Source organism: Lepidochelys kempii, chromosome 10 (genome assembly GCF_965140265.1).
Source record: "Lepidochelys kempii isolate rLepKem1 chromosome 10, rLepKem1.hap2, whole genome shotgun sequence".
NCBI classification, from domain to species: Eukaryota; Metazoa; Chordata; order Testudines; family Cheloniidae; genus Lepidochelys; species Lepidochelys kempii.
The window spans coordinates 52364216-52390048 of record NC_133265.1 but is presented as its reverse complement, the minus strand read 5'-3'; the positions used below and the strand labels follow the sequence as shown (position 1 = coordinate 52390048).

The window sequence follows — 25833 nt, the reverse complement described above, 5'->3', positions numbered from 1 at the left end:
TTTTATCTCTATGTGCTAAGAATTTCCTTTCTATCTGCCAGGGTTTGTAGCAAGTCTTCTCTCATGAACATTGTCCCTTACCCCCCACCCATCCCAAACTTAATATGTTTTTCTCCTATTGGAAGACTCTTCACAATTAGGATTCAGTTCTGAGGTCAGGTTGAATGTGGTAAACATTGTTGGTACAAAACTCTGCCATTTCAGAATTTTGAGATTAGGAGTAATTTCCCTCGGAACTTTATCAATGATTAACGCTTCGTTCAGATTCCTCATTCGCTTCTTCATTTTGAACCAACCTCAAAGAATTGAAGCTTACCCTTGAATGAAATACATGAAGGTCAAAGAGAAAACAAAACTTAACTAATATATCAGTGGTCATTCGCTATGGGGAAAAATGGACAGTTATTTTCCTTCCCCTCAGCCAGGCTTTTCATCAGTCTGTGTCCTCCATTATGTTTTTCACTTCTTGCATGCTCACTCACACACATTCAACTTTTCAGGATATAACATCCCATATAATGTTCTTTATGCTAAAACATCTCCCTCTCCCTGCCCCCAGGTTTTCTTAAATGACACTCTGGTTGCATATCCATATGTAGAGGAGTTTGCCAATTTTAACACAAAATAACAAGTTGAAAGCTGTTGCATAGCAACCAAGTATGTGGGTCTTTCTAGGAAGAGAAATCAGAAGGATGGGTTAGCAATTATCTTCCCTTAAAGGGGAGTGTCTCAAAACTGTAATCTTTATTTTCTTGTCTGGGGAAGTACCTTTTGTGGCAGAAATGCATATAGTAGTCCTATAAATTCTGGATGCTATTTTCTGTCATGTTGTCTTCTAAAACGAGTTAGTCTGGTTTTACTTCATGGCGGGGAAAATGAGATGAACTTGAGGAACACAGTGGAGGAAGCCACGTCTGAAGAGTCTTTACCTAAGATAATTAGCAAGTCTTTATGAGAAAAACATAACTAGTAAGTTGGGAGTATGCTAGTCTCAAAAGGAAGGTATGGAGAAGTTTAATCTATTAAGCAAGTATGTTTTCCATCATCTCTTGCTAACAAAAAAAAATTTAAACAATTTATTTATGCAGGGTTTCTTGTTTAATTTTACTCAGTCTCTGGCATTTTGGTAGCTGATATGCGGAATGGAAAGTTTCATGGCATGGCCTAAAGGAATGTTATAGAGACTATTCAGGTGAAAGATCTGTCTTGTGATCATTGTACAATCATTTTTAGATCTAATGGGCTGCGGGTTAGGGAAACTAAAAGAAAAAGTGAACTTGGGAAGAAAGTCAGGACTTGTTGACTATGTGGGCACTATACTGCATATTCTATACAAATGACTTGAAATTAGTGATATAAGCTACGAAGCTTTACTGTACATCTGAACTCATTTTGTATTTAACTCTGTGTTGTACAATTGCAGTACTAGACTGAAAAGTTTAGTAATATGCATGTCCTGCATGCCTGTCATTGCTTTCATGTTTTCCCCTCTCTCCACAGCTGGATGAGGGCACACCTTCAGATCCAAAGGGAACATTTGTTGATTATCAAACTACTGTAGTGAAATATTCTAAAGCCATTGCTGTAACAGCACAGGAAATGGTAAGAGAAACTAGCAAGAGTTCTATAAAATAGCTGGGTAACAACTGCTGAGTATGTGTAAGAAATTCAAACTGCTGTAGGGTTAATCTGAACCAATTCCAACTGGAGCCGCTTCTTTGTGACATTGACTTCCAGTTGATCTGTTTTGTGGGTAGGCAAAATAGGGGTGTTGACACCATTTCCTGGACTTCTTCATTGGAACCTGATTGCATGATGGACAGGAGTGTACTACCAGCAGAGTCATTCTGTTGGATCTCTCTCTAGTTAACTCAAAGTATGGGGCTTTAAAGAGTATATGCTATTCTCTGTACCTTGCTGCCCAAAAAAACAAGCTATGAAAACAGGAGAGAACACCTTAGGAGGCCTGTGCTAGAACTTGACAGTAACCAAAAGAAATGCCTCCATGATGAAGAGGGTGGAGGGAATGGGGTAGAAATATAGCATTCAGGAACAAATGAAGTGAAGCAAAAAGAAAGTTATGCTGATTACTGGGGAGAGAATAAAGTTAGGAATAGCAGTAATGCAAAACTCTGTCCACCGTGTCATTATTGATCTGTTTTGGGCCTAACTGATTTAGACTGTTGTAGATGTTGATATGATTTATACCCCCATCAAGAGAATAATACTTGAGCTGGTCTGTTACTTGAGCCTGTCTTGAAACAATGGTTTGACTGTGCCAGAACATTTTACAGCTGAGGATTTCTTTCCACTAAAGACTGAACTAAGACCAACCAATTAATTTAGTTAATTTGCTCGTGAAGCAGTCTGTTAACACTCCCCAGCTGGTTTTAAATAGACCTTTTCTAGCCAGTTTTACAATTTAAAAGAGGCTATATTCCTCCTCCTGTAATGAGAAAAGCCATCGAATTTGGAAGTCTGTGTTAACAGTGGTTCTTTGGCATGAGATGTATATATTAGTGGAATGTGATTTCAAGTACTTCTCATGAGGCTTACTTTATATGAGAAACAAATGAAGGTACGTGTTGAAAGAGCTTTAATCAACCCTTCAAATCATTGGAATCTTGTCCTATCATAAGTTTCTTGGTGACCTACATTAGCCCTTTGGGGTGTGATGCTTAATTATTCTTTAACTTTATCCCTTAATTAAAATCAAACCTTGTAAGACAATTGTTAAATTCATGAAATGAGCAATGGTCAAATTCTTGTTTTCTCTCACAGAATTCTTGATGCTGTGATTCAGTTGGACATAAAATGAAGTGGGGAGGGACCTTTGGCTAAGTAGGTCCTTCCTTGATTCTGAAGAGTCGTAGTAATGGTTAATATAATAAACAGTGTTCATCCATTAGTAAATAATACGCTACCTTTTTTAAATATAAGGATAATATTATTGCACACTACCCTACCTTGCTGTGCAAAAAAAAATTGGTTTTGCCAAAAAAAAAAAGAGAGAGAGAATCTTTGCAGGTACTGTAGTAAGTTGTCGTTTCAACAGAAAGCAGTTAGCTCTTCTCTGTGCACATTAGGAATTTGTCTAAGGCCAGTTTGTGGTTTTATCCCAAGGCTGGAATATCACTCCTTTCACCTGTTTTCACTATCAGAAATGGAACAATGTCACCTTCACAGAGTTGGCAGATATTCCAGGGATAGTTTCACTTTTTGTGCTCCCAAATCAGAAACTCTTCATTTTGTACATTTCCAGCCATTTCCATCTTGCCCCAGAGGTCTTTCACGTTCTGTGAGTCTTAGGATCCACTTAAGATCCTTCCACTCCACATCATGGTGACCATCAGTGGGCTGAGGAGGGTCTAGAAGAGAGTGGGTTACTTAGCCCATCAGCCAAATGGAGAGGCTGCTGTTATGCAGTGTGAAGCACTCTTCGCCCCTGTCTACCCCTCCCCAGATTCACCTACTAAGCTGAGAGTAGAGTACTTCTGCAGTCATTTACTGTACTGAGGAGTATATTTCCATTTCTAACTGCTCCTCAGTTACTTTGTGTTCTGTGGGTGTCTAGTTACTGTGGTTCTAATAAAGCATGTTTGCTTGTCTTTTCCGCTCATAGAATTCTAGCTGGAAACTGAATTGCTAAAACAGCAGGAGGTACCCTATCACTGGTGCTGCAAAAACATACTTGTGTGCTTCTAGGCAGTGTGGAGTATTAACAAGCTGGTTTTATGCCTGTCATTGTTTTATTGCTTGTTTTCTTTTTTCAGATGACTAAGTCGGTTACTAACCCGGAGGAGTTGGGAGGACTTGCATCACAAATGACCAATGACTATGGGCATTTGGCTCTCCAGGGCCGAATGGCAGCAGCCACAGCTGAACCAGAGGAGGTCTGCAGTTTTTAGACCTCTAAACTCTGAATGCACAGTGGTGTCAACATTAAGTATTCTCTTGCACTTTAATATGGGGGGGAGGGGGAGGTACGGTAACCAAAGACAGTAGTCCACCCAGTTGCTATAATGCAGCTGCAGTTATCCCCAAGTCTGAGTCTTCTCTTGTGCAGTCAAATAGAAAATAGGGCTACAACCTTCTGGTAGTAGGGGTGTTTTCTCTGAAACATTTCTGAGATCATTTAAAAGAAATACAGTAAATATTTTCCCAGACAGGAAAATTCTGTTTACTGTACTTCAGTCTTGTCAACCATCTGTTTGTCCAACATGTAGGAAGATACAGTCTCTGTCCCATTGACACTGGAAATATTGGGTAGTAAGACACATGGGATTTTCAGAAGGATTCCACATGGGTCTAACATTGCATTATAGGCCCCGTTCTGTGGTTTGGATCAGAACCAAAGGTGCAGTTTCAGATCTGGAGATTTGTACTCAAACCTCTCTCTTCCATCAGATTTCAGGTTTGGGCCTATCTGTTTTAGCACTCTATCAGTACCTTTTAAAAAGAGTCAATTCAAGCATACAGCACACACAACCAGATAAAAGCTTTAATGCTATTATTTTCTCTGAAGGGAAGGGGAACTAGTAGAAAATGTTTACATTCCGTCGTGTTGGCATAAAGTCCAAAATATTGTCATCTTCGTTTTCATCACAGTTGAATCATAAGTCAGCTACTGTTTGCCATTACCCATTTTGCACCACTTTCACGACTGTGGCATATGGCCACCTGTGGAAAACATCTGTAGTTAGATATTTATTTACAATACAGACACATCCTGGAACAATACAGTATACATATATATACATGTAGGCTCTAACGTGCATTCTGTTGCAACATTGCTCATCCAAAGTGTATGTGAATAAGAGCTGCGGAATACAGCAAAACATTTTCTACTAATATTTAAGTTTTTAAACGAGTTCGTTTCTACTGTTCTTATCCCTTTTTATCTCACTTTTTGTGAAATATCTTGGGCACTAGTTTTCTCTTAGGAATGTTACAAATTAGCAAATGTTAGAGGCCAAAGAAAGTAAGCTTTTAATTTCTAAAAGTGTGTGTGTTCACACCACAAGCCAAATTATAGGAGTTACTCACCAGGTCAGAGGACAGAAACATCCAATCAAGCATGAACAGCAACTCAACGTCGATCATCAAGTTTTTGAAACAAATTGCTTGCAACACTCCACAGACAAGAACTGTTCTCCAGAATAACTGGAAAGTTTCCAACTGCTTGCAGGCAACCTGGAACAGAAAATTGGAGACATTTCTCTAGTTATTCACTACAGATCATTTCCCCCAGTCTCATGATTTGATGAATCACATAAACATACTTTTTTCTCCTCTCCTCAAACCGTTTCACATATACCAGGGGTTCTCAAACTTCATTGCACTGCGACCCATTTTCTGACAACAAAAGTTACTACAGGACCCCAGGAGGGAGGACCGAAGCCTGAGCCCCACCACCCTTGGTGGGGAGGCCAAAGCCCGAGTCCCATCGTCCCAAGCGGGGGGACCAAAGCGCAAGGGCTTCAGCTGCAGGCAGGGGGCTGTAACCTGAACCCTTCCACCCAGAGCTGAAGCTCTCTGACTTTGTCTTTGGGTCCCAACCCACCATTTGAGAACTGCTGACATATACCATACTGCACTGAGAGGGAGATTCAGAGAGATAATAAAAGGAAGGGAATGGTCGTTGTCCTCTTTCTCCATCATGTGTATGGTACTCAGGGCATGATTAAAAATCTTTGAATCATAGAATCATAGAATATCAGGGTTGGAAGGGACCCCAGAAGGTCATCTAGTCCAACCCCCTGCTCAAAGCAGGACCAATTCCCAGTTAAATCATCCCAGCCAGGGCTTTGTCAAGCCTGACCTTAAAAACCTCTAAGGAAGGAGATTCTACCACCTCCCTAGGTAACGCATTCCAGTGTTTCACCACCCTCTTAGTGAAAAAGTTTTTCCTAATATCCAATCTAAACCTCCCCCACTGCAACTTGAAGATCAGTGAAGATGACTGCTTTTTCCCTATTGATTCTTAGGCTGTTGGTGTTTAGCTCCATTGACCAGTAACAGTATCAGATTATCGAGACGAAATACCTTCAAACAGCTTTTGACTTATTTTATTACACTTCTCCACCGACAGTTCACTTGAGTTTTTTTAAATATTCTTGGTGCTGAATATCAAAATCAATGGCTTATATTCATCAAGTGTATTGTTAGACATAATGAACATTTGTTTATTAAAAGTGTACATTAACTTCAGCTTTAAGTAGAAATAATTCCATTATTGAAACTAATAGCTGCAATTCCTACTTACGTATTAACCAGAATACACACACAATTATATGTAAACATGTGTAGCAGTACTAAAACTAGCATTGGTTCATGTTTCTCAGACCACACTGCTATACTCCATTTCAAGATTAATAGTAAATCTGAAATCGTGATGCATTTAGAGGTAAGTATAGGTTTGGCTATTTTATAGGGTTGTGCTAAGTATTGGAGAATAAATGAATAGCCAAGAACTTGTGCTAGATTCATCTGTGACTGAAACTGAGATACTCAGAAGTAAACTTACATACTCCTCAACCTAGTTTGATCAGAGTTGAGGAGAAGCCTGTATGCCTTGAGGTCAGCTCACACTGAGAACAAGCAGTTCATTTTTGCTTTATATTTTGGGCAAAGAAATATTGCAACACGGAGGCGTACACATTTTTGTGATGTTTCTACTATCTTTTAGAAATGGCTACATTAGATCTGGGTAAATTCCCTATGCTAATTGCATAAGACATGGCCAGATTTTGATCCCCTAGCTCAGATCAAATAGTATTCCTCCTCCATGAGTAGTCCCATTGAAGTCGAGGGGACCACTTGTGGATTAAGATGCTACTTAGCGTGAATAAGGGATGTCAGAATCTGGCCCTTATTTCTGATCTTTGCAGGAACGGTACTGGTGGGCAAATATTTGCAACAAAAATTGTGCGAGTTTTACAATGTTTCCATTTATTCAAAGCCTCAACATTCTAAGCACCTTCTTTGTCTCCTATTTCCCCTTCCCCACAATTTGTTGCCTATCTAGATAGGATTCCAGATCAGGACTCGGGTACAGGATCTTGGTCATGGATGTATCTTTCTAGTACAGAAAGCTGGAGCTCTACAGATTTGCCCTACGGACAGCTACACCAAGAGGGAGTTGATAGAATGTGCTCGTGCTGTCACTGAAAAGGTAAGATGTCCCTTGTTGTCTCATAGATTCAGAAGGGATCATTGTGATCATCTAGTCTGAGCTCTTGCATATCAGAAGTCATAGAACTTCCCCAAAATAATTCCTAGAGCAGATCTTGTAAAAAAAAAAAAAAAATCCAGTCTTGATTTAACAGTTGTCAGTGATGGAGAATCCTCCATGACCCTTGGTTAAATTGTTCCAATGGTTAATTACGCTCACCGTTAAAAATTTATGCCTGATTTCTAGTCTGAATTTGTCTAGCTTCGATTTCCAGCTACTGGATCGTGTTATATTTTATACTTTACTTAAATTATGATGGGGTTTTCTCAGATTTCATAATTTTGAGGCAGGTACACTGTGAACACTGTGTAGCTAGCAGTGGGTGGCTCTTAGCAGAGTGTTAAAATTCAAGAGCCAGTGACGCTTCCCATGAGATGCTGTTTGCCCTATAGCTCTTGGCCAAGGTTCATCCCCTCCCCCGCCATCTTTCTCCTGTTAGTGTGTGTCACTTGTTCACCTGGCTGTGGCTTCCCTTCCCAACAGTAGCTTAATTTCAGTGGATCTGATACATAGATATTCCCAAACAAGTCATTTGGGATAAAGGGTGGTATTGCAGCACTTACATATCCACTCTTGGGAGCCCAAATTCCCAGTGTCTGCCATGTTGCTAGGCCAGAATAGCTAACAGAAGTTACAAACTGTTCCTCTCTATTTGCAAGACACACTGTAGTTTGACATAAAATATCAAGGTGATGTTGTGATCTGTTTTGAGAGGGTGGCTGCAGTACTGCTATTAAATGAATACCCCCTAAGGGAAAATGGAGCAACTACTGCACCTCTTAACTTCTTGGCATAGTCTCCCAATATGGACTTGTTCATTGTGCCAGCATTTAGGGTTGGGTTCTTTATTCTGAATCAGGGATGGGGAGATCACTATATCACTGACGCGGAAGAGTGGGAAGAGCTGTGTAGTGTGTGACAGCAGAGATTTGTCTTTTAAACAAGCTGTGTGACAAAGTTGAGTTGCCAAGCGCTTCAGTCATCGGTTGCATCAGTCATCCTTGTGATCATGTTACTGGGCAGCACCGTAGATTGCTGAAAAGTAATTGTGACACTGAAATAAATGCACCAAGCTCCTTTATTGACTGTGCAGAGTACTGTAGGATAATTGGAATTCTTATTTATTGTAGCTGGGGAAAGCTTTTCCTTTCATTTAGATATTATGGAAGATGAGTGCTTACACTATTGATTGCAGAGTGTCATTATTTATATGCAGAGCAGATGCAGTTAAGGCCTCCGTGATCTGCTCATTTATTGTGTATCCTGCTTGATCAGGAGACAGCCTTTTCCTACGGTGAAAGACAAATGCCAATAGCAGGCTTCCTTCTGTGGAAAAACTAATCAAACCTGCTAATGTGCAGATAGAGCAGACAGGGGAAGGGAAAGGGAGAGGTTTTTTGTAGATTGTGAAATGAGATCACAAAATGAATTGCACCTGTTGATTTTCATCACAGGAGTTCGTTTAACTCAGAAATCAGTTCATTATGCTTTGTTTTAGTGTGACCCTCTTTTTTATTTTCCTGTTCCAGGTTTCCTTAGTTCTGTCTGCCCTTCAAGCAGGAAACAAAGGTACTCAGGCTTGTATCACTGCAGCTAGTGCTGTGTCGGGGATAATTGCAGATCTGGACACAACTATCATGTTTGCTACAGCTGGAACCCTTAATGCTGAGAACAATGAATCATTTGCGGATCACAGGTCAGTGATACCGAAAAAGCTGGTGGAGGGAGCTGGCTGCAACAAGGGGGCGGGGGCAATAGATAAATGTCCTGCTAATGGCAAACAAGAGGGGGTGGAGATGCAGTTTTTCCTGCCTTTTCAAACCCCTAATAATGAAGCCAGATGAGCAGAGGGGTGAGAGAGAAATAGGAAAGGGTTGGGGTCAGCGCTTCAAAAGCTAGATAAAGTAGCCTGTATAGTAAAAGCAAATTTCACTTTGCCCATTTATGTGGGAGAGGAAATTTTAAGAAACAGCTGGATCATTCTCAACTGTTTCAAAAGAAAACCTCAAAGATCAGTTTTATCGAATTTTTTAATAAATCCATTTCTATATTTCATTCTTACTGATTATGTTACACTGTGATCCTAGTTTGAATAATTAACTGTCCATGAATTCAAAGAGAAATAGTTTTCCGATGTTTTTTGCGAGACTTGTTTTTTACTTCATGGCTTTTTCTTCCTGGGTTACTAAATGCACTTGCCCACTGCTGATGTTGGAGATTATTAATGGAAGAGATGCTGGAGTGTCAATCATGTTGTCATTTGGTGATAGGGTGACCAAATGTCCCGATTTTATAGGGACAGTCCTGATATTCGGGGCTTTGTTTTATATTGGCGCCTACTACCCCCCACCCCAGTCCCGATTTTTCACACTTGCTGTCTGGTCACCCTATTTGGTGAGATGATGACACAGGTTTCCTTCTGATAACGTCTGATATAGAATGAGAGATTTGGAGCATCCAGGCCATTATTCCCCTCATATTAAAAACCTGGTTCTAGTGGTCAAGACAGTGAGCTGTTGCTTAACAGCACAATTGGCCTATACTGCCAGCATTTAACTCAGTGCTGTGCCAGTGGCTTTGGGAGTATGAAAAGTGCAATGCAGCCCAAATTATTGCAGCTTTATACACTAAGAGTTATGATTCATTTTTATCATCAAATAGTAAGTGTGTTAAATGCTGTGTGACAAGTGTGAAGACAAGGTCCTGCTTCAAAGAGCTGAACGTTGGAATGCAAAAATAGACAAAAAGGCTGAGCAGTGATGATTAGCAGTAATTTCGTTCCACATTCCTTATTTTGTTACCGAGCCGATCACTTCTCTGAAGGGACGTCTAGAGGTTACTTGCTAAGGGAAGGGAAAGCCTTTATGCAGAGGCTTAAATGGAGTATGCAAAGTGTGTATGTATAAACACAGGTTGGGGTGCCCCCTACCCACAAAGCAACAGTGTGGTGTCCATGTACAGTTGTTGAACAGTTTCTCCTCCTTACAATAAATCTTAATATTGTACCTCAAAACTTACTTTTGCTGTTAAAAATAGCAATCTTGTTTGAGAAGGAGAGAGATAAGCAAAGAGCTCAAACAGGGTCCAGAGATTTAAAAACTCAGTACATTTTGTCAGGTTTCAGAGTAGCAGCCGTGTTAGTCTGTATCCGCAAAAAGAAAAGGAGTACTTGTGGCACCTTAGAGACTAACCAATTTATTTGAGCATAAGCTTTCGTGAGCTACAGCTCACTTCATCGGATGCATACCGTGGAAACTGCAGTAGACATTATATACACACAGAGACCATGAAACAATACCCCCTCCCACCCCACTGTCCTGCTGGTAATAGCTTATCTAAAGTGATCATCAAGTTGGGCCATTTCCAGCACAAATCTGGGTTTTCTCACTCTCCGCCCCCCCCCACACAAACTCACTCTCCTGCTGGTAATAGCCCATCCAAAGTGACCACTCTCTTCACAGCTCACCTCATCGGATGCATTCAGTGGAAAATACAGTGGGGAGATTTATATACACAGAGAACATGAAACAATGGGTGTTATCATACACACTGTAAGGAGAGTGATTACTAGAGACTGGGAGTGGCTAAGTCATTATGCAAGGTAGCCTATTTCCCCTTGCTTTTTCCTACTAGAGACTGGGAGTGGCTAAGTCATTCTGCAAGGTAGCCTATTTCCCCTTGCTTTTTCCTACACAGGCCAGTCCTTGCCTACAGACAGCCCCGCAACCTGAAGCAAATACTCACCAACAACCACATACCACACAACAGAACCACTAGCGCAGGAACCTATCCTTGCAACAAAGCCCGTTGCCAACTGTGCCCACATATCTATTCAGGGGACACCATCACAGGGCCTAATAACATCAGCCACACTATCAGAGGCTCGTTCACCTGCACATCCACCAATGTGATATATGCCATCATGTGCCAGCAATGCCCCTCTGCCATTTACATTGGTCAAACTGGACAGTCTCTACGTAAAAGAATAAATGGACACAAATCAGATGTCAAGAATTATAATATTCATAAAGAAGTCGGAGAACACTTCAATCTCTCTGGTCACGCAATCACCGACATGAAGGTCACTATCTTACAACAAAAAAACTTCAATACCAGACTCCAGCGAGAAACTGCTGAATTGGAATTCATTTGCAAATTGGATACTATTAATTTAGGCTTAAATAGAGACTGGGAGTGGCTAAGTCATTATGCAAAGTAGCCTATTTCCCCTTGCTTTTTCCTACCCCCCCCCCCCCCAGACGTTCTGGTTAAACTTGGATTTAAACTTGGAGAGTGGTCAGTTTGGATGAGCTATTGCCAGCAGGAGAGTGAGTTCGTGTGTGTGTGTGTTCCCGGGGGGCGGGGGGGGTGAGAGAGCCTGGATCTGTGCTGGAAATGACCCACCTTGATTACCATGCACATTGTAGGGAGAGTGGTCACTTTGGATGAGCTATTACCAGCAGGAGAGTGAGTTTGTGTGTGTATGGGGATGGGGGGGTGAGAAAACCTGGATTTGTGCTGGAAATGGCCCACCTTGATTATCATGCACATTGTAGGGAGAGTGGTCACTTTGGATAAGCTATTACCAGCAGGAGATTGAGTTTGTGTGTGTGGTTTTTGGAGGGGGGTGAGGGGGTGAGAGAACCTGGATTTGTGCAGGAAATGGCCCACCTTGATTATCATACACATTGTGAAGAGAGTGGTCACTTTGGATGGGCTATTACCAGCAGGAGAGTGAGTTTGTGTGGGGGGGGCGGAGGGTGAGAAAACCTGGATTTGTGCTGGAAATGGCCCAACTTGATGATCACTTTAGATAAGCTATTACCAGCAGGACAGTGGGGTGGGAGGGGGTATTGTTTCATGGTCTCTGTGTGTATATAATGTCTACTGCAGTTTCCACGGTATGCATCCAATGAAGTGAGCTGTAGCTCACGAAAGCTCATGCTCAAATAAATTGGTTAGTCTCTAAGGTGCCACAAGTACTCCTTTTCTTTGATCACTTAAGATGAGCTAATACCAGCAGGAGAGCAGCGGGGGAATGGGGGGGGAGAAAACCTTTTGTAATGATAATCAAGGTGGGCCATTTCCAGCAGTTGACAAGAAAGTCTGAGGAACAGTGGGCGGGGGGGGGGAATAAACATGGAGAAATAGTTTTACTTTGTGTAATGATCCATCCACTCCCAGTATGTTTTGGATATTGCATTATAAAACATAATTCAATTCTAATTAAAACTTTCTTTAAAGCAAACAAACAAATTGCTGTCTGCTGTCTCTTTGAATTCAAAAGGTATTACCTGCTTTTTGCATTGTATCTGTGTTTTCTAATCTTTAATTGCTGTGGGAAGTGCAGAAATTGACCTTTTTTCAGTAAAGCTGGATAATCATTTTGATTTCCTTTTCCCTAAATGAGTAATTGGAGTAAGAGAGTATGCATGAAACAGCTGCTATGTAAGAGCAGATTTTTCCAAACTCTGAATATATGGATTTAATACTGTGCACTTCCAACATAATTGAAGATTGCCCCATTTCTATAAAAAGAAACGTACTTTCCAACTCATATGCTCTCATGAGTTATCTTACCACAGGCCTTGTTTAAACTAGAGTTTAAAGGTATGATGTTAGCATGTGTTTGCCTTGAATATATGTTAAACTGGTCAAGATAAGTCCTAGAAGAGCACCTGTACTTAAACTCAACCAGTTGTGCATTGCAGTGTGCCTTGTCTAGACCAGATTTTTAATGTGTGTTACCATACATTGCTAATGTGCTAACATCACACTTTTAAATCCTTGTTTAAAGAAGTTACACGTTTTTCCTTCCACTATATCTAGCAATCCTGAGAATTCCAGTTGCTGGGTTTTGTGCACATTTTGTTTATTTCTAGGCTTACTCTTTTTAAGTTCAGTAAAGCATAAGGGCTGTGGGCCTGGCAGCTCTCAACCCTTCACTTTTGTTTTCTAACCTTTTTTATGAAGTTCAGTACTCACAATAGTTGATTGGATTGACTTTCCCCAGAATATGGGGGCAGGGGGTTGAAATGTTTTAGATTTGTCTGCCTAAAGAGTTTATGTGAAGAAGGAAAAAAAAAAGATATGAATCAGTCCTGTTTCCTGCAGCTTCTCCCTTTCTCATCCTCCCCCACAAATCCTTATTTTCTTTTCCACAGAACATGCTGGTGGAGGTTTGACAACTGGTAGTTACACCATGGCTCGGCTTAATCTCTCCACATTAGGACCCAGTGCTCCCTCCCTCTCCCTATTCCCATATCTCATTTCCTTTCAAGAGGAAGTCATTTCATTGAGTCATCCTGAGTCTGGTGTGTTGACAACCTGAAACGTAGTGCATCTGTTCTAAGTGGGAATTGCAACCTGACTTTGGCGTTGTAGCTAGGATTATCACTAGTAGACACTGGTATGCTGACCTACATAGAGCCCTTTGTCTACGTAGCACTTTCTCTGTTAGTCAGGACAATGTTGAATAGCTGTGTGGTTTTTTTTCTCTTCTCTCTTTCCCCTCTCCTGCTTCCCTTTTTTCCCCAGGGAAAATATCCTGAAAACAGCAAAAGCTTTAGTTGAAGATACAAAATTGCTCGTGTCTGGGGCTGCCTCAAGTCAGGATAAACTAGCCCAAGCAGCTCAGTCATCGGCTACCACCATCACACAACTGGCAGAGGTGGTAAAACTGGGAGCAGCCAGTTTGGGATCAGATGACCCTGAAACTCAGGTAGGAGGGGCTGCAGGAGCAGAAAATAGACCAATGTTTTTAGTGTTTAAAGACATGGAGAATATCACAGAAGTGAGAAGTCTGGAGGTACAGTGTAATTTTTTTTAAAGTTTCTTTCCGTGGAACTGAGGCTTCCAAATCAGTTAGGCACTTATGAAAATTTTACCCACAAATAGCACAAACCTTGCACTGCCTCTCTTGAATGATTTGCGGTTTAATCAGGCACCTCCCTTCTTCGAAAAATAATGCTGCAAAAATGGACAAGACTTGGTATAGGATGTCTAGTCCCTCCCCCACCAGTTTTGGAATTTTTTTTTTTTTTGCAAGAATATTCTCCAATGCCTTGTTTTTAAATGGCTCATCATGGGGCTTCCTTTAGGAGACTATCCCATAGTTTAATTGATTTCACTGCGAGAAAGCTTTTCACTGAGTTTAAGACCAAGGTAAACACCTGTTGTTGGTATGGTATGAACAGTATGCCAGAACTTCACAGATATGCCTGGATTATTTTACTCTTTTAAGTCATTTAATTCTTCAAAGTCGATTCAATTAAACATTTAATTGTTTGAATCCTAGTGAAATGTGCGCGGGTGTGTGCACTGTAGATGTGTCTGTGTTAGTAAATTAATTTGAAAATGTCTGATTGTTTGAGGCACTGGAAAAAATGCGTATGGCAGTCTCCTCTTTGACCTCACATATGATCTTTGTTCCAGTGTCAACTTCCAGAGCATTCTTCTGTGGGGGAATATTTTTGAAACTGAAAATGTTTGCTTCAGGAGCCATTTTTTGATAACTTCATATTTCCAACTAGCAACACTGAGGAATTTTAAGTATTTATTACATTTTCTGACTTTGTCATCAAGTAAAGGCTGACAATACCGGTTTGCCAGTAAAAACCACACCGCACAAGCAATTATTTATTTGTACAACTTGTATATGTGGTGTGATAATCCATAGTGGGGGTGGAGGAAGGAGTTCAAATTCTAGTTTTAAGTGTAGTGTGTGTCTTAAGGTACAGACATTTTCAATAACTTCTGCACAAGGTGTGAAAATACAAAATGTAACTTTTCCATATAAGTTAAAAGCTCATTTTACTCAGGCTGCTGAAGCCACAGAAGCATGAAAAGTGTGTGTGTGTGTGTGTGTTGCCACTGTTCTGTAACAAAGCCAGATAAAGAAGCGAGAGCTGCACCAATCTACATTAGGTCTTTAGGGTCTTGTCTTTTCCTCGTTGCTGATCAAAGAGGTTCTGAGTTACCAAAGCTTGAATAAGTTTTTACAAGAAAGCAAAGATTCTAACTTGGCCATAGATTGTAATAAACTGCAAACAGGCTGAACCAAGGCAGTGCTAAACTTTTTATTTCCTATCCATTACTGAGAAGTAATAGATCCATATATCTTTTTTTTTTTTCTTTCGGCGCTATCCCATTTTCCATGCATGTTTTCGCTTTGAAAAAGGGTACAATTGTGCTGATATCACTAAACCAAAGCAAAAGGTTGAAGGTATCTGACCACTCAGCAGATGAGAAGAGAGTGGGGGAAAAGATGCTGGGGGAGAGAGTTATTCTGATGTTTCTTGGAAATAATTAGTGTGCTCATGGAGAGGGGCATAATAGACTTTTTTTCCCCAGTACTTGGTTTGGGAGGCAATTTACTTCAATTTGACTGCTGCTGACTCTAACCTCAGGCAAGTCATTCATCATTTAGTTCCTTGGGGGCTCTTAGGAGATTAGGCTACATAAAACTTCCTTTTCCCTGAAATGGACTGTTTCCCTTATGTCCAGGGTATACTAAGTATGATTGATCTGCTTACGTCTGTCAGAATAGTAGCTGATGTCACAGTAAATGGGGTCATCCTCTAAGGGAGGATCAAGCTGTAAGTTCGTACCCTGTTTAAACTGCTCCCATTCTATTCCCATGCTGAACAGAACACAGAGGTGAATAAGCCCTTCTTTGGGAACACGATGGGAAAGAGAGAAATCCTCCTTCGAGAACCATTTAATTACAGGAGACAGTAGCTGAATCGGATTCTGAACATAGTATAAAATACTGTACAGATGAACACAGCTTTATTTTATGCAGGAAACTACATGTTGCTTTTTTAGCATTTGTGCATACAGTATCTTTTTCTCTCTTAACATTGTGTACCAACATTTGCCCTGTGCTTAGCAGACTCCTTCAGTGTACAGCCTGCCCAAATCTTCCATCTATGGGCTGAGGTGAGTTGTGATTGCACTAACCTCGCATCCAAATTTCTCATTCTCGTAGGTTGTACTGATCAATGCTATTAAGGATGTTGCTAAGGCCCTTTCTGATCTCATTGGTGCTACAAAAGGAGCTGCTAGCAAACCAGCAGATGATCCATCAATGTACCAGCTCAAAGGTGCAGCTAAGGTAGGTAGTGCGATATCTCTCCCTTTTAGAGAAGTTTAGAGGTTATCTCAGCTTCTGTTATGAAAGTTGAAAACATTCCTTTGCTTATTCCCTGCTGTTTGCTTTGATGTTTATTTAAAGAAACAGCTAGCATCACTTTGTTGCTAGAATCCTAAAGACTGGTGGCAGTGAATTCTGGTTCACTTCAGTCTCTTATTTTCCTTCTGTTTCATCTGTATCCTACTAACTTAAACTAGATGATTGATGGAAAGCTGGATAGTATCATTCATCTCAGTGCCTGTAAACATAATACCAGTTTTCTTAGTCATCTCACCACAGCTAGTTAAAGAGTTATATTCCTTCTGTCAGGTACCTCTGTCGCTCTGCAAGCATATGTGTCTGGAGGGAGGATGGAAGTCCCTGGTATATTCAGGCTACGAAACAAAAGTTTACCTTATAAAAATGTGTACTTGAATCCTATAGCAAGGGTAATGAACAAGTAATGAGAAGTCCACACTATAAGCGTCCAGCTGTTAAGATGCTAACTTGGACCTTTCAGCTTTTAGAAAGTGGCCTGGAGATCTCAAACAGGCTTTCTTTAAAATGTAGTGTACTTTGATTGCATTTCTCCCAGGCTGTGCTTCTAAGTGGAAGTGTCTATTGGTCAGAGCACAGGATTTGGACAGCTTCTGCCACTGTTTTATTGTGTCACCTCTTTGTGCTTCAGTTTTCCCACATCTGAGATCTCTGTGAAACTTGCTTCACAGGGTTCTTGGGGCTTAATGTTTGTAAAGTGCTTTGAGATGCTGAAATTTGGGCAGTATTGGATCTACTTCCAGATGATCGGGTCGTCAAAGTGACTTTTACGCATTTGCTTGGCAAAGAGATTTTGCCCTTTCCCATCAAATCAGTGCCTCAGATTGGATTACTGCGATGCACTCTGTGAGGGGGCACTCATCAAAGACCATGCAAAGTTCACCTACTACAAAACAGTGTCTGCTTCCTTAGCTGGTTCCCTTTGCTTTACAGAGCTCAATGTGATTTGAATCCTGGTTATCTGAAAGCTCCTTGTGTTCCATCCGAAGATCTGAGATGGGCTTAGGTGCTGTCACGAGAGCATTTGTACATCTACAGGCTGGAGGGAAGATATGCCCTTCCTTACTTGCTTACTTTGTATTTTGGAACCAGTATTTGACCATCAGGGCATAAGGCAAGGCTAGCTACAGTATTGACTCAGCCTTTTCCTGAGGGGGAAGTTGTTAAATCAAGGTTTGGGTTGATTTCCTGGGAGCTGGTTGACTTCTTTTCAATTGATGATGGCAGTTGTGTGTTTAATTGTGGTTTTACAAACTGTGCCAAGAGAACGTAATAGTGGCATTTCACAAATTAGTAAATAATGAGCCTGGTCTCTGACAAGGTTTTTTGAGGTTATAGTCTTGCGTGTGTGTGGTAATGGAGGCAAAGAAGAGGGCACTAGTTTCTATATGTTAGAAACCTATTGACTTTTCATCTTTCTGTAGACAATTCATACCAGATGTGGAGAAGGGACTCTGTTAATTTGAAATTATATGAGAGGTAATGTTATAGCGTAAGTGCTGTTAAGCAAAATTGCAGGATGAGGTATGTTATTGCATAAAGACATGCCGAGGAGTGCCCAGAGACACAGACGCTAGGACTCCTGGAGAGGCGTTCCACCCAGACTGCCTGTTTGGAATTTTGGAGGATTGAATCTAACAAGTGATCACTTTGGTCCTGAGGAGAGAGGGAACAGGATCCCGGGAGAGAGGGGTTGGGAACTAGACTAGGGTTAGGAAGGGAAGCACCGCTGGGTCCTTGTAAGATCATGCTTTCCCTGTGGGAGCACAAAGTAGAGGGGTACTGAATGCTATTGGGACGTTTGTTTTGTTTACTTTGGTTAAGTGAAGTTTAGTGGTTTTTCAAACCCAGAAATCAGCAGCAGAGTCAATTGGTCAGTTTGCAAGAGATCTGCAGGGCCCTCGAAATAGTTCGGAAAAGCATCCAGGTTCACCTGATACTCACAGACTAGTGTTCTGAGAGGAAGCTTAGAGGGATAAAAGGGCTGTACTAGCAACCCAGAGACACTGGGGTTGAAAAAGTTTTATGCCGAGGCCCGGGCAAGTTGTGACCCCGTGCACTCATGTTTAGGAAAGCCCCACTACTCAGTGAATCTGGCTGTATCAATCTAAGTTCAGTAGGGATCATTCAAAAATAAAAGCCTGTCTATAGAGTTCACTCTTAGCTGTTTAACCCATATTGTATTTAAAGCTTGTTGTTCCCTGAAAGGATTAATAATGGCTTCATAGCTTAATGTTCCTTGAATCATGTGGGTGTGTCTCCTAAATGTGGGAGAAGCAAATGATGTATTTTCATCTCTCCATCTCCCCGTTTCAGGTGATGGTAACCAACGTCACATCACTTCTGAAGACTGTTAAAGCAGTTGAAGATGAAGCCACTCGAGGCACAAGAGCTCTCGAGGCCACGATTGAGTGCATCAAACAGGAACTCACGGTAAAGAACAGAATAATTGCACATGGCAACTTTCTAAAGTACACTCTTAAAATCAAATCAGACTTCACTGGAGGGATGTTTTGGCTGCTCTGTTGTGAGTTAGAGGCAGAATGGTCCCTACCCACAGCTCTCAACACACAACTGCATGTCACTTCAACCTATCGACTTCCACACATCACCAGTCTCCCCGTTAGGCTGTATTTCTCAGGTGTGAGATGCTACTATTATGAAATACGCTTGGAGAAACTGGTTCTTCATTCCTCCAGACAAGAAACTTTCACTGTAAAATGTTATTTTCTGAGTCAAATGTTCACTTTTCATTGTCCTTGGTTTGTAAATGTTTCTCTAGTGTCAAAGAGCAGCACTGTTGGCACTTGCGGTTTGAAACTCGTCTCCATTTTTTCTTTTTTTCATAAATAAATAACCTGATAACTGATATTTCATCTGAGCAGAAATTACATGTAGCACTGAATTAGATCTTAAACCAAAAGGGTTGTTTCCTCCCCCCTTCACAATACAGTTTTCTGACCCCCCGAGCTGCTACTTTCAGACACTCCTTTTGTAAACCACTGGTGAGTGATGTAAATTAATACCTTTGTATGTTTGCGGAGGCTAAAATATCCTACCTTTCTTAGTAAAATAACGACCGCACATATGGAGAGAGACTGTACTGGAGAATACATATTATATAATTTGTGGACTTAGTGTTCAGTAGCTCTGTTGACACAACCTTGTCTTCTTGAACATTCCCATTGTGGCAGTTCCGAAGGGCTCACTCTGTTCTGGCTTGTTTTTCACTGAACATAAGAACGGCCATACTAGGTCAGATCACTGGTTCATCTAGCCCAATATCCTGTCTTCTGAGAGAGGCCAATGCCAGATGCTTCAGAGGGAATGAAACAACAAAGAAATTATTGAGTGATCCATTCCCTGTCATCCACTCCCAGCTTCTGTCAGTTAAAAGCTTCGGACATCCAGAGCATGGGGTTGCATCCCTGATCATCTTGGCTAATAGACATTAATGGACCTATTCTCCCTCAACTTATCGAATTATTTTTGAACCTCATTATAGTTTTGGCTTTGACAACATCCCTTGGTAGTGAGTTCCACAGGTTGACTGTGCATTGTGTGAAGTAGTACTTCCTTTTGTTTGTTTTAAACCTGCTGCCTATTAATTTCATGGGTGACCCCTGGTTCTTGTGCTATGTGAAGGGGTAAATACTACTACCTTATTCACTTTCTCCACATGATTTATGAGTTTATAGACTTCTATTCTAATATAGCATTTTTGAGGTGGTGGCGACCAGAACTGTGAACGTAGCATGGATTTATTTTATGACATTTTCTGTCTTATTATCTATCCCTTTCCTAATGGTACCTAACATTCTGTTTGCTTTTTTTGACAGCTGCTGCACATTGAGTGCATTTTTTCAGAGAGCTATCCACAATGACTCCAAGATCTTTTTCTTGAGTGGTAACAGCTAATTTAGACCCCATCATTTTGTATGTTTTCCAGTGTGCATTACTTTGCATTTATCAACATTGAATTTCATCTCCCATTTTGTTGCCCAGTCACCCAGTTTTGTGAGATCCCTTTGTAACTGTTCGCAGTCTGCTTTGGACTTAATTATCTTGAATAATTTTGTTCATCTGCCAATTTTTCCACCTCACTGTTTACCCCTTTTTCCAGCTCATTTATGAACATGTTGAACAGCACTGGTCCCAGTACAGACCCCTAGGGGACACCACTATTTACCTCTTTCCTTTCTGAAAACTGACCATTTATTGCTACCCTTTGTTTCTTGTATTTAACCAGTTACTGATCCACAAAAGGACCTTCCCTCTTACCCTATGACGGCTTACTTTCCTTAAGAGCCTTTGATGAGGGACTTTGTCAAAGATGTTTTGAAAGTCAAAGTACACTATATCCACGGATCACCCTTGTCCACATGTTTGTTTGACCCCCTCAAGAATTATAATAGATTGATGAGGCATGATTTCTGTTTACAAAAGCCATGTTGACTCTTCCCCAACAAATTCTGTTCCTTTACATGTCTGGTAATTCTTTTCTTTACTATAGTCTCAGCCAATTTGCCTGGTACTGAAGTTAGGCTTGCTGGCCTGAAATTGGCAGGATTGCCTGTGGAATCTTTTTTAAAAATTGGAGTCACATTAGCTATCCTTCTGTCGTCTGGTATGTAAGCTGATTTAGGTGATAGGTTACGTACCACAATTTCATATTTAAGTTCCTTCAGAACTCTTGGGTGAATACCATTTGGTCCTGGTGACTTAGTACTGTTTAATTTACCAATTTGTTCCAAAACTTCCTCTATTGACACCTCAATCTGGGACACCTCCTCAGATTTATCACCTAAAATGAATGGCTCAGGTGTAGGAATCTCCCTCTCATCCTCTACAGTGAAGACCAATGCAAAGAATTCATTTAGCTTCTCCGCAATGGCCTTGTCTTCTTCAAGTGTTTCGATTGATTGTTTGGCTGGCTTCCTCCTTTTGATTTATTTAATTTTTTATTTTATTTTATTTTATTTTGCTGTTAGTTTTTGTGTCCTTTGCTCGTTGCTCTTCAAATTCTTTTTTGGCCTGCCTAATTATACTTTCACACTTGACTTGCCAGATTTTATGTTCCTTTCTATTTTTCTCAGTAGGATTTGACTTCCAATTTTTAAAGGATGCCTTTTTGCCTCAAACCGCTTTTTCTACTCTGTTGTTTAACCCTGGTGGAACATTTTTTGGTCCTCTTACTATGTTTTTTTTTTTTTTAAATGGGGATATACATTTAATTTGAGCCTCTATGATGGTATTTTTAAAAAGTTTCTGCAGCTTGCAGGTATTTCACTCTTGTGACTGCACCCTTTAATTTCTGTTTAACTGGCTTCCTTATTTTTATGTGAAAAATGCAGACCCTGACAAAGGAAGAATAATTACAGAATATATATTTTTTTAAAAATTAAATCCCCACATAAGCTGTGGCACAGTAAATGAAACATCAAAATCCTTTGGGTGAACTCTGCAATCTAAAACTTTCCAGATACTTACCAGTGTCAGAGTAGCAGCTGTGTTAGTCTGTATTCGCAAAAAGAAAAGGAGTACTTGTGGCACCTTAGAGACTAACCAGTTTATTTGAGCATAAGCTTTCGTGAGCTACAGCTCACTTCATTGGATGCATGCAGTGGAAAATACAGTGGGGAGATTTATATCCACAGAGAACATGGAACAATGGGTGTTACCATACACACTGTAACCAGAGTGATCAGGTAAGGTGAGCTATTACCAGCAGGAGAGGGAAAAACCTTTTGTAGTAATAATCAAGGTGGGCCATTTCCAGCAGTTGACAAGAACGTCTGAGGAACAGTAGTGGGCGGGGGGGAGTAAACATGGGGAAATAGTTTTACTTTGTGTAATGACACATCCACTCCCAGTCTTTATTCAAGCCTAAGTTCATTGTATCCAGTTTGCAAATTAATTCCAATTCAGCAGTCTCTCCTTGGAGTCTGTTTTTGAAGTTTTTTGTTGAAGAATTGCCACTTTTAGGTCTGTAATCGAGTGACCCAAGAGATTGAAGTGTTCTCCGACTGGTTTTTGAATGTTATAATTCTTGATATCCGGTTTGTGTCCATTTATTCGTTTACGTAGAGACTGTCCAGTTTGACCAACGTATATGGCAGAGGGGCATTGCTGGCACATGATGGCATATATCACATTGGTAGATGTGCAGGTGAACAAGCCTCTAATAGTGTGGCTGATGTGATTAGGCCCTTTGATGGTGTCCCCTGAATAGATATGTGGACACAGTTGGCAATGGGCTTTGTTGCAAGGATAGGTTCCTGGGTTAGTGGTTTTGTTGTGTGGTGTGCGGTTGCTGGTGAGTATTTGCTTCAGGTTGTGGGGGCTGTCTGTAAGCAAGGACTGGCCTATCTCCCAAGCTTTGTGAGAGTGATGGGTCGTCCTTCAAGATGGATTGTAGATCCTTGATGATGCGTTGGAGAGGTTTTAGTTGGGGGCTGAAGGTGATGGCTCGTGGCGTTCTGTTATTTTCTTTGTTGGGTCTGTCCTGTAGTCGGTGACTTCTGGGTAGTCTTCTGGCTCTGTCAATCTGTTTCTTTACTTCAGCAGGTGAGTATTGTAGTTGTAAGAACACTTGATAGAGATCTTGTAGGTGTTCGTCTCTGTCTGAGGGGTTGGAGCAAATGCGGTTGTATCGTAGAGCTTGGCTGTAGACAATGGATCGTGTGGTGTCATCTGGATGAAAGCTGGAGGCATGTAGGTAGGCATAGCGGTCAGTAGGTTTCCGGTATAGGGTGGTGTTTATGTGATCATCGCTTATTAGCACCGTAGTGCCCAGGAAGTGGATCTCTTGTGCGGACTGGTCCAGGCTGAGGTTGATGGTGGGATGGAAATTGTTGAAATCATGGTGGAATTCTTCAAGGGCTTCTTTTCCGTGGGTCCAGATGATGAAGATGTCGTCAATGTAGCGCAAGCAGAGCAGGGGCATTAGGGGATGAGAGTTGGGGAAGCGTTGTTCTAAGTCAGCCATAAAAATGTTGGCATACTGTGGGGCCATGTGGGTACCCATAGCAGTGCCGCTGATTTGAAGGTATACATTGTCCCCAAATGTGAAATAGTTATGGGTGAGGACAAAGTCTCAAAGTTCAGCCACCAGGTTTGCCATGACATTATCAGGGATACAGTTCCTGATGGCTTGTAGTCCTTCTTTTAGTTGATTGCTTGAGGCAGTCTCAGGTGTGTCTGTATATTTATTAAAAATAAGATTAAATCCTGACCCCAATGAAATCAATGGAGAAACTTCATCCGGGATTTTACTCAGTATGGGAATATTGTATATACGTGTGCACTGCTTTAACTGGCTTGAGACAGGTTGAATTTGAGTACTATTAAGAGATGTGTCTGTAACAGTTGGCAAGGGCTTGTTCCTCAGTTTCTCCCACACACGGTGAGGGGGTGAAAGCCAAATAATGATACCCTGGATAAAAGGAGTGGCCCTTCCAAATGTGCGTCCAGGCATTTAGACACTACAGCAATGGGCACACTAGAAAACTTTAATGAGGAGTAGATAATGCTGTCAGAGCAGCATTGCATAATAGGTGTGACTGGTAACATTCATCCAGTTACTCCTTGGGGAATTCTGCGCATGCACAGATTTCCTTGCTTCTCTGGAGAAAAATGAATTTCTGAACTGGAAGCAAAGGGAAGCTGCAAAAGCGGTCATGCACTACTCTCCAGCAGCGCGGGTGCATTGTTTTGGGCACCCGGAGTAGCCAGTAGAGTAGTAAATCACTGAGGGTGGGGGGGCTGGGGATGTCCCAGCCAGTTGCTCCTACCCTGTGCCTCACCCTAGTCTTGGCTGGGCTGGGGAGGACGGGACTTCCTCTTCTCCTGCAAGGAGCATCCAGGACTGTGTCAGACCCACTGCCGGAAGCCTCTCCGGCTGCAAGAAGCACTGCACATGCCCCCTTCCTGCCCCCATCACTACTCAGTCATGGGGGAGCGGGGTCACTGTACAGGGAGCTGCTCCCCCATTCGCCAACCCCTGTGCTTCTGGACCCATCTCATACCCAGATTGCCCTGCCAACTCTCACCCTGTGCATCCAGAACCCACACCCTGACATGCCTCACCTTCTGCACCTGGAGCCCCCTTGCACCCAGACCTCCCTGCTGCCGAACATCACCTCCCTGCACTCAGACCCCACCCCCACCCCACCCCCGCAATTAAACCTCCCCCCCAAGCCTCTGTTCATCTCCGTCTCCCTCGCACCTGCACCCCCCCACCAAGCTGCCTGTACCCAGATTGCCCCACACAGAATCCTATTGCCCCACACCTGGATCTCCCTACACTTAGCCCCTCCATACTTGGATACTGCTGGGCTGAGCCTGCCTACCTACATCTAGTGTGCTTGGCAAAGAGGGGCAGGGCCCTGGGGTGTTTCTGGGAAAGTCCTGGTCCTTGTGCTGTGTGAGGGTCGGGTGCAACTTTTCCGTCAGTCCATGTCCAGAGGAGGGGAGGCGCAGGGTGATCTCCTATCTCTGTGCAATCAGTGGCCTGTGCTCCCCATTGTTATGGTGGAGCCTCCACATTTATTTATTGAGAAATAAAATTTGCAGAACTTTAAAATATTATGTGCAGAATTTTAAATTTTGGGGGGCAGAATTTTAAATGTTTTGGTGCAGAATACCCTCAGGAGTAACCCAGTGCAGTACCTGGAATGTTCTGTAAGGCTTAAGAATGGTAAGCTAATAAGGAATAAAGCTAGAAAAGGAGGCAAGTAGGAGCCAGAATAAGCTCTAACTGACTAATGTTAGCTTCAATGTTTTAATACAGTTAATTACTTTCAACATTCATAGGAATGAGGTTTGTGGGGTCAGGTAATTCAATGTCTTCCTCTTGATATGAGTTCCTCTACACAATTGTATAGTTAGGTTTGTAACAGAGGACTGTCCCTCCCCCTTTCAACCCTTTACAGAAAAGATTTTTGATCATTTTATTAATATATCCAGTTCAGTCCTTCTCTCTGCTGCTTCTGGCTGAGGGGACACATTAGAGCATGGCCTATATGGGAGGAGGATCTCTGCATGCCTGTCCAATAGTCAGGATAGAAGAATATATGGATAGGATGAGTAGCTAGCTATATGCTGTAACTATTGGTTTCTCGCTATCCTATAACACAGATAGTTTAAATGACAAATGTTGGGTGTCAGCCATTTCAAGTGAATGGGTTAACCTTTTGTGCACATTTCCCACAGCTTAGTGTTTCTCTCTGCTATGTGTAGATGTGCAAGTCCTATCGGAGCCAGACTCCTGACGAGCAGGAGTGATATTGCAGTACAGTACTCAAATTCAGTTTCTGATTTCCTGCCATTTGAAGGCTGCTTTCAATTGCCGTTTCTGTTTCAAGCTCTGTGTTGTGGTCTGACTCTGAAAGGGCAACCAGATCTCCCT

At 41.6% G+C, this 25833-nt stretch overlaps 1 protein-coding gene across 3 annotated transcripts in view; it reads left to right on the top strand.

Annotated features, from left to right (window-relative positions):
• TLN2 (talin 2) overlaps positions 1-25833 on the top strand; it is a 346170-nt gene that overhangs the window by 280076 nt on the left and 40261 nt on the right. For 2 of the 3 annotated variants that reach the window (XM_073303618.1, XM_073303617.1), the window contains 7 exons: positions 1501-1602; positions 3774-3893; positions 7028-7174; positions 8764-8930; positions 13772-13955; positions 16224-16349; positions 18741-18857. In XM_073303618.1, coding sequence (XP_073159719.1) covers positions 1501-1602; positions 3774-3893; positions 7028-7174; positions 8764-8930; positions 13772-13955; positions 16224-16349; positions 18741-18857 — 963 coding nt within the window. The remainder of the gene's footprint in view (positions 1-1500; positions 1603-3773; positions 3894-7027; positions 7175-8763; positions 8931-13771; positions 13956-16223; positions 16350-18740; positions 18858-25833) is intronic. The other variant, XM_073303619.1, reaches the window with a different exon arrangement.